Below are 13,459 nucleotides of genomic sequence, written 5' to 3' on the forward strand. Positions count from 1 at the left end.
ATTTGATATTTAAGTTTTTTTTTGTCCTAATTAAGTACCTATGTTTTTTTTTTTACTAGAGCACACATATTAAAAGTTTAAAACCACACTAGGTACCAAATTGAATATTGAAACCAAATATAAGTACCAAAAGGTATATTAATCATATTTTTTTAACACAAAGTCTATAAAAGTCAAGGTGGGAAGATTTTTTGCCAACCTACTAGGGACCAATGCACCGGCCCTATAAATAAGTGCTAAAAGCAAAGGGGAGGCTTTGGGGTTGTGGTCTTGTTTGAATCTGCAGAAGCTAATAGAAACTTTTCAATCTCAGCCCCACCCATACATGGAATGGAAGGCTTAGGAAAACTTTTGGTCTTTAGGTCACTTTCTTCGTGCCAAATATTTACATTTTATATAATTTTAAGTTCGGGTTCAAGACAATTTTAATTTTGTCATTCAAGTCAATTCGAGTTCAAATGATTAACTTTTTCATTGGATTAAGTTTGAGTTCAAATTAATTGAGTCGAGTTTCTAAGTTTGGGTTAGAACTAGCCACAGAATCCACAGGTTCGGAGGGCATAGAAAATTTCAAGCTCACTCACTATTCCACAACTTTAATAAGATCAGAAGAAACCATAATTAAAAGTATAATAACATACAATCACTCACATTTTCCTTTACTTAAATCATATGTCAATCTTTTTGAGTCTTTTATAGTACAGTCTGGTTGTGATAACAATTCCAGAATTTTCAATGTATTTACAAGAATTATTTCAGATATGGTAAACTAAAAAGCATTTAAAAGGGATTTACTAGGGAATGTAGTACATAGGATTCGGTAACTTGAACGAACGTCTCGATGGGTCGGCGCCCAATAAATCGCTCCATTGATCCCCGGAGTTACCCACAATCCTATATCCCTCTTCTACCATCTCACTCCTTTTCTCCGACTTAAAAACCACCGCTAGCTTGCCGTGCTGTTCCGAGTCCCTGTATGGAACAATAATACGATTATCAGTAGGCGATTACAAACATCAGTAATTCCGGCTTTTGCAGGATAAACAAAACATTCCTAGAAGCAACCATTGCTTCATGAAGTGAAAACTAAGGTGAGAATGAAATTTCAAACATTCAACTTCAATCAGATATAAGCATTGTGCACAGACATTGGCAGTAAAGCCAAAAGTCTCTCACGATTTCACTCCAAGCAGGGAAGGCATGAACAAATATGTGGTATAGCCACATCGGGTCCTAATGAAATGAGGAGTCAAGCCCCAACAAGCTTTGGCAAGGCATGAACAAATTTAAAGCCAAACATAACATAGAAACTAGTATCCAACAATTAGAACTCAAAAACCACTACAAAAACACCATTCCAGTCCAAAAATATTCAGCTAATAGGATCCTATAAATAATGAATCAAAAGAGGTATGATGTTTGTTTACCTTAAAATCAGCTTGTCCCAACGTTGAAACCCTGCTTTGGTAAGATTTTCGATTGTAATAGACCTGTGTTTTTCATTTCGACCGGTGAGTAAGAAAACTTTGAACCCTAAATCTAAAATCTTTTCATAAAGTTTCAGGCTTGGTTCAATCGCTGGTGCCATTCCCTTTTGAACCCACTTATCAAATTCAATAGGATCAAAAATCTCCAACCTGCAAATTATCAATGAAACCCATATTAAAATTTCACACAAAATTCAATTTCCCCCCGATTTCTTAGCAACCAAACAGCTTACCCATAACCATGCTCAATGTAGTAAGGAAGATTGGACAACAAAGTCTCATCAATATCAAAAATCCAAACATCTTTTCCATCTCCACTCAACTCGAGGTTTTTGGCGTAAACCCCAGCCTCACTCGAAACCCTTTCGAGATCCAGTTTATAACCACGACCGGTCATATATTCTTTAACATAGCCCAGACATTCCTCGGGAATCGTCTTCCAGGGACTCAAATTGTTGGCTTCGACGGAAAATCTCCAACTGGTACAGTGTAAGTTGAGTTCATCATCGAATTTTTCAAACAGGGTCTCGATATCTTCTGGTTGTATGATTAATGGTCTGGGGAGAAGATGAGGGTCAAAGGCGGCATCGTGAGAGAAAGTGAAGGAAAACAAAGAAAAGAGAAGGAAAAGTTTTAAGAAAAGCATGATAAAATAGCTAATGCAGATCGTGAATTGAAGAGAAAGAAGAAGAAGAAGAAGAAGAAGAAGAAGAAGAAGAAGAAGAAAAATCTGGGCAATCAATTGAAGACTCAAAGAGAGATAAGGAAAATTGAATTAAAGAGATATTAATAAAGCTGCTTGCTTTATTTGTGGGCGGATACATGGAGATTAAAAAAAGTGCGTTCCTTTGGAGTTAGGAGAGAGAAAAGAAAAACCCTTTAAAAACAGTAACCTTTGCAGGTTCGAAGAAGAAGAACACAGTTACGTGTTGTTCGAATGCAACAAAGGGCAAGGTTTTTTTATAGTTTAATTCTAACTCAAGTCCTTGTACACATTAAACTTTTGAAATTTTATCCTTTTATGTTAAATTTTTAACTTTTAATAATCAAATATTTAATTTAAAAAATAAAATCCAAATGGTTATATTAATATATTAAAATTTAATAAATTATTAATTGAAATTTAAAATTTAAATTATGCAAAGCAGAAAGTTTAATTTTTTTGAATTAAAAGTAAAGGCACTAAAGTTTAAAAGATGGAAAGAGTAAGAGACTGAGGGTAAAATTAGACCCTTCTGTTTCCTTTTAAGTGACGAATTAGGTAGCGTCGGCTTTATCTTTTTGAACCAGGATCAAAGAGGTTGTTAAGTGGGACCCCTTTGGTCGGTTGGGCTCAGATGATAACGTGGCGCTTTTTAATTGGGTTCTCTTATGTGGCAAGATTAAATAATTAATTAAAAATTGACCATATAATGTAAACATTATAGAAAACATATTTTAATCAATTCCATCGGAGGTCCAATGAAAAGGAATATAGTGAAATCTTCGATGGATTTAATTTTAGATAATTATCATTTTAATCCTTTATTAAAAACATATATTTAAAAATTTATCTTTTAATATAATACATATAAATTCATAAAATATAAATACGTAAGCCTTTAAATTTATAATTTCTCTTTTAAATTATAAGAGAAAATAAAATCTTAATAACAAGGCGACTAACATAATTTAAATCTAGATCATCAGACCAAATATTTATTTGTATAAAAAATTAACTTTCTTATTTTCTATGTATTTTATTGATTATCAGTAAAGTAAAAAAACTCAATAAATAAATTTGGAATGTTGTCAAATATTATTTTATTATTGTTACTACACCCTTTATTTCAAAAGAAAATTATTTTGCTACATATATTTTAGTTGGACTGATAGTTAACTAGATAATATATATTTAATTAGATTAAATATACCCATAAAACAACTTTTACTTTTATATGTTTCGTTTATAATTGAATTTTATGTGTTTTTTTATTGTATTACTTTAATTAAACTAAGATAAATTTTAAAGTTATACTTAAATTTCAATCTAATGTGTGATTAGATATATGATTTATCATTTAGTGTAAGCTTCAAATATATAAATAAAACTTTGATTTTGATCCAGTTGAACAGTTTTAAAAAATACACAAATTATTTTTATATTAAATAAATATAATTATTACAATATATAAACATATAATAATGCTAATCAAGAATGGTTAAAACAAGAACATGTTCCATGGAATTATGTTGATATTGGCTCAAAACATAACTAAATTTCAAAATCCTCCGCTATATATAATATACAATTGCATTTCTTACAGATGGAATACTAGCAAAGACTTATAGTGGACTCGAAGTTGCAGAAAGGAAGCATATATATATATATATATATATATTTGCAGTAGTGGGATTAGGGGAAAGAATATACAGTAAAAAGAAGAAAAAGAAATCATTGTTTTCTGGACTTCCACTCCAAAATTGCAGAAAGAAGAGAGTAATTTGGAAGCAGATTCTTATTTGGCAAAGCCAAATTTGTCATTGGTGATATATCATTCGTTTCAATCCATTTCTCTATTGCTTTGCGCTCATATGTGTATCCATCCGCAGCTACACATGGTTCATCCATTACATCCTGTTAGGACAAAAAAAAAAAAAAAAACACAAATTTCATTCAGGCAATGGAATGGGCATTGTGAAGCATCAGTGCATATGCTACTGCAGGTGTGTTCTTTTGAGTGTATATCCAACGTGCAACGACGACAAATCCTTGTTTTCATTTAACAAATTGTAGAAGACTATCTCTGCATACCTTTGATATGGGGCAAATGAAGTGGTTAGGATGTGCAGACTGTATATTGGAGATTGAATTTCGGGCCTTGTTTGCAACCTCCTTCATTTTCTCTAGTATGGGAAGTACTCGGTCTTTCAAACCAGGTCGGTCTTTACGTCGAAGTTCAGCACAACTCAGTCCCAATATAGCTAATTCCTTTGTTTCTTCAACTGGCCAGTTTCCAGCTTCTGAATCTAAAATTCTGGTTAAGTTGTCGTTATCTATTGCTGTTTCCACCACATGAGTTAGTGCTATAGCGGGTTTTGCGGTTAGCAACTGCAGAATTATCATCCCAAAAGCATAAATGTCAGATTTTGGAGATATCAACCCAGTTCTTTGATACTCAGGATCGATATAGCAGAGTGTTCCAACAGGTCCAGTGTCCTTGTACACGGTGGATGTAGAGGAAGAATCTGTCGTTATCATCACGGAAAGTCCTACATCACCGATCTTGCTCATAAAGTTATGATCAAGTAATATGTTCGCAGGCTTAAGGTCACGATGAATGATTGGTTCAGGCTTTGAGTTATGGAGGAAAACAAGAGCTGACCCTACTTCCCAAGCAATTCTGTATCTTTCGAACCAAGGGATTGGTGGGGTATTGTTCTTCCGCAGCAATCTGTCCTCCAAGCTACCATTTTCCATGTACTCATAAACTAGGCAACCATGTTCGGGACATGCACCGAGAAGGAGAAGTAGATGCGGATGACGAATTTTGCTCAATATTTCAAGCTGAAACAGGGAAGAAAGACAAGATTTTTCAGTGTCAAATCACCTCATAATTATCTATGCACTATTATGGCTTTGGTTTAATCCAAGAAATTTTGTACCTCCTGCTGGAATTGCTTAGTTCTACCATTTTCTTTTGAGTGGAGAACTTTCACCGCTGCAGCGGTATGATGGAATATGCATTTATAGACAGTTCCATATGCTCCCATTCCAATTCTAAGATCTTCCGAGAATGAGGATGTAGCTGACACAATCTCGTCCCAAGTGAACTTCTGGTATTGCTGGAGGGGACCTGTCAGATAATTCTCGAGCTTTTCTTTTTCTTTAGCTTCGTGAGAGGCTTTCATCTCCGCCTCTCGCCTCAGTGAAGCTTCTCTGTCGGCACACCCCTTCACATGCACAGCTTCTCTTATAGCAGCTTCACACTTCGCCTTCTCTTGTCTAGCTAATTCTTTAGCTTCCTCCTCTTTCAAACATACCTCCTTAAGCTTCATTGCTTCCTCTAGGCGACGTTTACTTAGAGTATTCAACTGAGAAAACAGTGTTGACAGAGAAAGAAGTGAATCAGTCCGTTAACCCGAACAGATGATGGAGAGAACAACTTAGAAAAGTAAAGAAGCTCAGTGACCAGGATGCCAAATAGCAGCAAAGATGTGATTCGGGAAGAAGGCAAAGTCGATATAATGCAACTAACCTTCTGGGATGCATCAATGGTCTCACTTTGAGCTGCAGCATGCATTTCTCGAATGTGTCTGAGTTCGGTTCTAAGCTTTTCTAGCTCAAAGTTGATATTTACCTGCGTATACGTGGAAGTTTCATATTGAATTCCAAAACTAAACCCAAAGGCACTATGCATTTTCAGTAAAAATCACATTTTTCTTCACTAAAACATCTGTTTGAAGGTAAATTGCTACTTAGAGGTCAATGCAAATTACGAGTTACTGCATCCTATAATTTAAGCACCGTGAAAATTACAGAGTTCACCTATGCATATCCATTAACTGAAAAGATGATGACACAAAAGAATGAATATCCTTATTCATAAGGCTACCATGATGAGTAATGAAATACCATATAAGGCTATAATGATGCATAACACTCATCCCGTTTTTGAACAACAAAGGCCAAACCTACCTCACATTCGGACGGATTATTGTCTGCCTGAGCATCCAAGGTTGATATTTGATCTGGTAACCATGATTGTTGATAGGTTTGCAAGCTTCTGCGACTGGAATTTCGACTGACTGCTTCTCTAGATTCTGAACTGTTGGGACAAGAGCTCATATCATCATTCCCTGCTGCATTGTCAAGAGACTGGCATCGAGAATGGTTGTTATCGGGAGATTTAAACTGAGTGGACTCAGTCGATCTGAACTGGTTACTAGCAAGAGAACTCGTTCTTGAATGTAAATGTGTTTGATTTATCATTGAAAGTGTTTGAGATCTCTGCATCGGCAGGGATGGAGAACGGAAAGTAGCATAGGTTGCCACAGAGCCTAATTCTGCAGTTACAGAAAAGAGAAATGAAGGTTCTCTATGAGTAGTTTGTGTCAATCGTTTAGTGAAAGATAAGTACCTGTCTGCGAACTGAAACTGTAGTCCGATGAGTTCTTGGAAGAAAAACTTGTTTCGCTACTGTCATCTTTAGTGCTTCCATTCATCTCTGAATCAGATGGCCGAATTGATGTCAACTTTCCTTTAGAAATAGCATAGACTGTACAAAAGCTTGGAGCGCAGGCTGATATTCTCGAAGACAAGTTATTTTTCTTAAGCTTCCTACAGATATCATCATATTTACAAAATTATTGGTGGAGCTAGTGGATAACAGTAAATATAGAGCTCATAAGTAAACAGATATGCAAAGACTGGCTCTTTGATGTTCACTTTCCTTTTCCTAGGAGAAAAGGAAAACTCAATATGCAATAGCCCGTTTCCGAGAATATGAAAATCAATGCATCAGTAGATTTACACAACTGCAACTGATTCATATCCAAAAAGGTATGGGAATTGCTTTTTTTCGCTATGTTGTGTTAAATACCTTGTTAACATCCCACGAGATGAAGCTCCGATAACAAGTCTAGTAATAGTGTTCTTTGAAACCTCCTCTGCTATTGCATTCGCCACTTGGTCTGATTCAATGATTATAATATCAGCTTCCACCTTCAGAATTTAAGCAAATTTAGTTCACTTTTTGGGGGAACATGCACAATAATGTTCAATAAGAAAAACAAGAATATACCTTTCTTTGAGCACACATTTTCTTATAAGGAAGAAGCATTTCATTTGCCTGCCATTCCAGTTCCTTCTTATAAGCTGCAGCTACATCTTCTCGAACTTGTGAAATCGGAAGCAAGTTCCCCACTAGAATCGATATGATTTCAGTCAATTTGCATTAAACATAGCATTCTTAAATTGATGACATTTTCCCAAATATTTAACAAAAGTTTCTTGAGAAACAAAAAAAATTAACTATCATCCATGAGCAGATACACTAATCTTTAAGATCCTTGACTCACTTGGAGTAGGAACAAGTTTAATCTTCGCACGAACATGTAACAACTTAAACATGACATTTCCTTCAGGAACGAATTTCTCCAATGCCCATTTAACCACATATTTGCTTTCTCTATTTCCATTGATAGCTATACCAATAGTTAAAGTTGGAGAAGGTGGCAACACCAGTTCATTTTCTGCTTCTTCTCTTTCTTTCTTCTCCATTATTCTGCCAGTTTCTTCTTATAAGACCAAATAATCTGCAGCTTCATAGAAAATACAATGTTACAATTATTCATTGTTCATTATTCATTAGCAACTCTACTTGGCTTAGAACTTGAATACAAGGAAAGAACCTGCAGATTTAGTACTCTTTTGGCATGTAATCAATAGAGAAAGATAATGCCACCTTTTGCTTACAATATATATACCTATATACACATACAATCAATCAAGGCAAGTTAAAGAAACAAATTCATGAAAATAAGTATAGAAATGTACAAATTAAAAAAAAATATATACATATATATATATATATATATTAAAAGGGCATTTTCCATTGGAGCTTAAGCTTGAAAAAAGAAAACAGACATAAATGAAAAGCTATACCCTTAATTCAGATAAATCAAGAACTAATAGAAACCCATAAAAGTAAAACATATATCAAATCAAAAAAGAGAAAAAAAAAAGTACTAAAAAAAACATACCAGCTTCCTTTGCAGCTCAACAGCTTCAAGAAATCCACCATTTTTACTTAAACAAGAAACTAAACTAATCATACTTAATAAATATATATATATTTACTATTACTGATATAACATATAATATATTCAGATTTCAGAGACAACTATGCCGTGAAGCGTTTACCATTATTTGATGACGACAATTTCATCAATTTTTAATTGATTTTTTTTTTCTTTTTACACTGCTACTGGGTTGTTTGTTCATGTTAAAGGAAACGAAAATGGCTGGTTGCTTCTGGTTAGTATAAAAATGCAAATATTTGGTATATTCCTTCCAAGAAAATCATCAGAAAAGACTTCATATTTTTCGGATAATATGGTAAGATTTATCAAATTTGATTAGTTCAAAGAGATTGAGTTGTAGCTGAATTCAGCTGGGTTTAATTCTTAATTTAATCCCTCTACTTTGGGAACTATTCCAATTGGATAACTATGTCTTGGGTTAAATTGCTATCCTAAAAAAAAAAAAAAGTGAAAAGCAAATATTCAAAATTACGTATTTATTAACCTTTTTTATTTTTTATTTATAAAATATAAGGATTAATTTCTTAATTTTTACATAATAGAATGATGAAATCTGGGACCATTCAAGTATGATAGAAAGTGTCTATTCAAGGATATTTATTGGTACTAAAAATAGAGCTCTTCCTTTCAAAGTTAATTTCGATGGCAGTGGGTCGATTTCTTCACATGAACCTTCGTCTAAAAAAATTTTATTTTTGCTATTAATTTATGGTTCTCCACACATTTAAATTTTAATATTTTTACTTTTTGATTTCGTATTAAAATCTAATTATAACATTTTATTGGTACGTGAAAATTATTTTTATTTTTTATTGCATTATCAATTAGATTTTAATTATTAAAATCGAAAAATGAAATTAAATAATTAATTGGTCGACATTAAAAGTAATGAGATTAAATTTTAAATATGTAAAAATACAAGGATTAATAGCATAATTAAATCAAAAGAATGGGTTTATTTTGGTTGCATGTTATTTTTAGGTATTAATCTTTAATTTGTAGAATAAGAGTGGTCAAATAGATTTGGTCCCATGCATGTATTTTATTGTATATATAAAATTAAACTAAATTTCATTTTCATTGACTTTAAAGATATGGGGATTAAATCTTAATTTTTTGAAATATCAACAACTTAATCCCTGCTTTTTTTTATGTTGTTGATGATTTTAGACATATCGAGGAGGCAAGAAGATTGTCACAATTATGGCATGCTACTATGCTTTTTCTTTTTTATTTTTCATTATTTTGAATAAATAAAACTATTTTTAAAAAAAATATTCGACCAAGCCTATATTAGGGATTTATTTTGGGATTATCGAGGTAAATGGGTTACTGGTTACAGTCAAAATATAGGCATTTGTTCTGCACTTGATGTGAAACTATTGGCAATCATGAACGGATTGGATATAACTTACAAAAGAGGCGTAAAACAATTATTGATGGAAGTGATTGTTTGGTTAATGTCAATATACTTAATGGTCAAATAGAAGAAACAAAAAAGAATCTGACACAAATGGTTTGAAAGCTGTTGGCGAGGAATTGTCAAGTGAAAGTAATATTTATTTCATAGCCAGCAAATATAATTGCAAATTCCATGACAACATTAATTAATTGAGATGAAAATTTTATAAAATAATGTTGATATCACATATAATTAATGTTATAGCTAAATTATATTTAGCTTCTTTATCTAAAATAAAACTCCACCAAATAAAGGTCTTAAATGACATATGAAGCATGATTAGTGAAGCTAGGAATTACCCTTTTATTCTATATTTGTTTTAATCTCTATTAAAAAAATAATTACTAAAACACTCACAAGTATGACATAAACATATTTAAAATATACATGTGCGTGGAAAAATACATACAGTAAATAATCAAATTTATTATTTTAAACTAAAAATAATATAATATAGGTAGTATGTACAAAATTATAATAAAATATATACCACACTTTTCATGAGCTATGATTATAGTGGTTAGAGGTGTTAAACGGTTAACCTAATAGAATTAGTATTAACTGAATTGTATAGTTTTTAAATTGTTAATTGAATTAAAATTTTTCAAAAAAAATAGAACCGAAATATTTTGGTTAATTCGCTCGTTAACTAAATTAACTAAAATTTATATGTTTTTTTTGTTAAAACAAGTATAAAACATATCAAAAAGTATATTGATAATGTTCATTTGTCTTGTAAGTTAACCGAAATTTTAAGTTTTAGAACACTATATAATTAAGTTTGGTTAATTCAATTAATTACTTGATTTAACTGAATTAACCGATAACTTAATTTTTAAAAATTATTAATCGATCTCCAATCAAAATAAATCAATTAACAGAATTAAATTGATTTAGTTAATTAATTTGGTTTTAACCAAAATTTGAACACTTTTAATAATCAATATCTATACATCAAAACAAGTTTTTCTAGTACAAATTAGCTTTTATCACTCCATTATGTTGGTGAAACAAAAATATAAAAAAAATATTTTTGACAGAGAAAAATATGTACTTATTTTTAAATTAATAGTATTTTCTTTAGAAGGAATAAATGATAGTTTTTTTAAGAGATTAATTTTAAATGAGGTATTTTTTTAAATTGATTTTTAAGGACATTGATGGCCAAAGTTAAATAAGTGCCAGTCTTCTTTTAAGGTGTAATAAAATATATTTAAAAATAATAATATTTGACAATATTTAAGTTCTGTTTGTGTAGTTTTTATTTTTAAGGGTAATTTAAGTTATTTTATTTAAATACATTATATAAAATTTATAAAACCCAAAATATCTTTAAAAGATTTATTATTTTTAAAAAATAAATTTTTAAATATATATTAACTTGTTATATCAATTTAAAAAATGTTTTAGGGTTGAGATTAGGCAATTTTGCAAAATTTCTTCGTGATTCTAATTTATGTAAATTGAGAAATTGTGCGCAACTTTTGTGAATTAATAAAATATGTAGTAAAACCCAAAACTAACACTTAACAAATTAATATTATGTTCATTGATATTGACACTTAGGTAGGTGAATATTAAATTTATAAGTAATCTATTGCATTAATGTTGGGTATAAATGCTTGACTTTGAAGGTGACTTCCAATTATCTTTCTAAGTTATCTAATTTAAAACTTCAATCTTAAATTTGTTAAATTCAATTCCAATCTTTGTTTACGAGTAGTTCAAATTTTAGTATTTTTATAAAAAATATGAAATTTTAATTGTATGAAATAAAACAATAAAGATATAGTCAAATATATATACTATGATAAAGATGATCAAATGATATGACTAAGATTGAATTACTTTGAGGTTTAAGATTAATATGCACATCAAGTGGAATAGTGACAAATTTTAAGTAATTATGGGAGATGTTAAAGTTTAAATTGAAATCGTGATTTTGAGTATTTTTTTTTTGAAAAGTTTATAAATTGAGCGGGTTCTAGTGAAAATAACAGGAATTGATGACTAGTTGAGGAAAAGTTGGATTTTAACTTTGGTTTCGTTATATTTGAACTAGAAATATATCATAGTGGGAGACATGGTAATTGTGGAGTTTTACACTAGGGTGTTGAATTTGAAATTGGTGAGGAAGTGCGGGAGTAGTATATAAGGGAGAGAGAGAGTTCTTTCATTTTTCTATTCTTTCTTCATCTTCTTCACTGGTTTGGTTATAAGAGAGAAAGATTAAAAAGCGGTCTGCATGGAGGAAAGGAAATAAAGCCTGTGCATAAGTAACTGATGATTTATCAAGCTGATAAGCTTCTTAATCTTTTTGTGTTCATGTATTTAAGGAAAAGAGAGAAAGTTAACGATTTCAGTTAATTCATTGATATTGTTCTGTATCAGGCAAAGTTAAATGTAATCATTTTAAATAGCCTTTGCATGTAAAGGAATTATGGTTTGTATGATGATGAATTGTCTTCGTTAGAATTCTGAATTGATTGTTATACTTTGTTGACTAAGGAGGCTCAATATGTAGCAATGGAAAAGTTGAGTAGGTAGACTTGGCGTCAACCTCCAGGTTAGTTTCAGCATTTAGGTCTTAAAGGATGTCTATTTATTTTCAGTATCATGTGCTGAGTATGTTTATCTGAGTGTGGGGTAGATGGTTAGTTCCAACACTTAGATCTTAAAGGATGTCTATTTATTTTCAGTATCATGTGCTGAGTATGTTTAACTTAGGTCTTAAAAGATGCGTGCTATGTCTTGACATGCAAATGTAAGATTGGTCATAGGTTTATTAATGTGATATGGATGAAATGTTATCGTAATATGTGTCATGTTTGAACAGTAGTATTGGTTGATTGTTTGTGTATGAAATACATGTGTATGAATTGTGTGGAGTAGTCGAGAGCTGTCAAAGTGTGTTTGAGATGAAAGACGGAGAAGGAGAATTTGATATGTTACAAGGTTTGCCTCTAGTGTGGCATGTGAATGCAAACCGATATTGGCAAATGACCCTGGTCTTGCGGGGGAACACTTATGTGTTCAAATTAACAAGGAGGATTTGCAAAGGTTCGGGCGGATTATACAGAAACTAAACATTAATGATATTGGCTTTGCGGAGGTTTGGGCGGACTGTATGAAGAAAGGTGCGCACCAGGATACAAGAGCCCTTTATGGACGTATGAAAACCCTTTATGGGTGGTAAAAGACTCTACAGAGTTAGATGCCTTAAGTCGTATAAATGAATGCAAGTCTATGGTTATGGCGTGAACCAGGGAGGTCCGCGAAACAGTTTGCGGTTACGAATCTGTTAGAATTGCCTATAAGGCAAGATCCAATGGAGGTTCAAGATAATTTGCGTATGCAAATTCGTGTTTATGTCCACAACTCTGTTTCCATAAATATGGAGTCTACTTGATAAATCTGCCAAAAATGAGTTTGTTTTTTGGTAATCTATGGCCAAAGGTATGAGCTATCTGTTTATGTGAGTCCATATATAAAATATATGATAGTCCGTTAAGGCTATCTCACATGTAAAATTCCACAGAAAAGGATTCACTTGTATGAATTCGCCTACATGTTATATGTTTCTAAGAGCTGTTCACTAAGAATGGTGTTGTTTCAATAGGGTCGGAAGCGTGTAAATTATTGTACTAAAAAATCACACAAAGTTCAATTCCCAGGGAAGAGAGGTGGATCACAAGGATCTCTTAAA

At 31.8% G+C, this 13,459-nt stretch overlaps 2 protein-coding genes across 3 annotated transcripts; both read right to left on the minus strand.

Annotated features, from left to right (window-relative positions):
• Window positions 1-652: 652 nt before the first annotated feature.
• Window positions 653-2,440, minus strand: LOC108468135 (acid phosphatase 1). Its single transcript, XM_017769002.2, has 3 exons — window positions 1,721-2,440; window positions 1,428-1,637; window positions 653-972 (listed from the first exon to the last, which is right to left on the minus strand). Exons 1-3 carry the CDS (start codon window positions 2,131-2,133, stop codon window positions 795-797), a joined length of 801 nt encoding a protein of 266 aa, XP_017624491.1. The 5' UTR covers window positions 2,134-2,440; the 3' UTR covers window positions 653-794.
• Window positions 2,441-3,714: 1,274 nt separating this feature from the next.
• LOC108472229 (U-box domain-containing protein 35) lies at window positions 3,715-8,627 on the minus strand. 2 transcript variants are annotated; one of them, XM_017773741.2, is made up of 11 exons: window positions 8,232-8,627; window positions 7,881-7,955; window positions 7,548-7,784; window positions 7,271-7,392; window positions 7,070-7,191; window positions 6,608-6,807; window positions 6,166-6,533; window positions 5,726-5,827; window positions 5,133-5,561; window positions 4,282-5,034; window positions 3,715-4,104 (listed from the first exon to the last, which is right to left on the minus strand). In XM_017773741.2, the coding sequence occupies exons 3-11, from the start codon at window positions 7,747-7,749 to the stop codon at window positions 3,922-3,924; spliced, it is 2,481 nt and encodes an 826-aa protein (XP_017629230.1). In that variant the 5' UTR covers window positions 7,750-7,784; window positions 7,881-7,955; window positions 8,232-8,627; the 3' UTR covers window positions 3,715-3,921. The 2 variants fall into 2 exon arrangements, with proteins under 2 accessions (XP_017629230.1, XP_017629235.1); XM_017773746.2 differs by lacking the exon at window positions 7,881-7,955.
• Between the last annotated feature and the right edge of the window lie 4,832 nt (window positions 8,628-13,459).

Source organism: Gossypium arboreum, chromosome 7 (assembly GCF_025698485.1).
Source record: "Gossypium arboreum isolate Shixiya-1 chromosome 7, ASM2569848v2, whole genome shotgun sequence".
Classification (NCBI taxonomy): Eukaryota; Viridiplantae; Streptophyta; class Magnoliopsida; order Malvales; family Malvaceae; genus Gossypium; species Gossypium arboreum.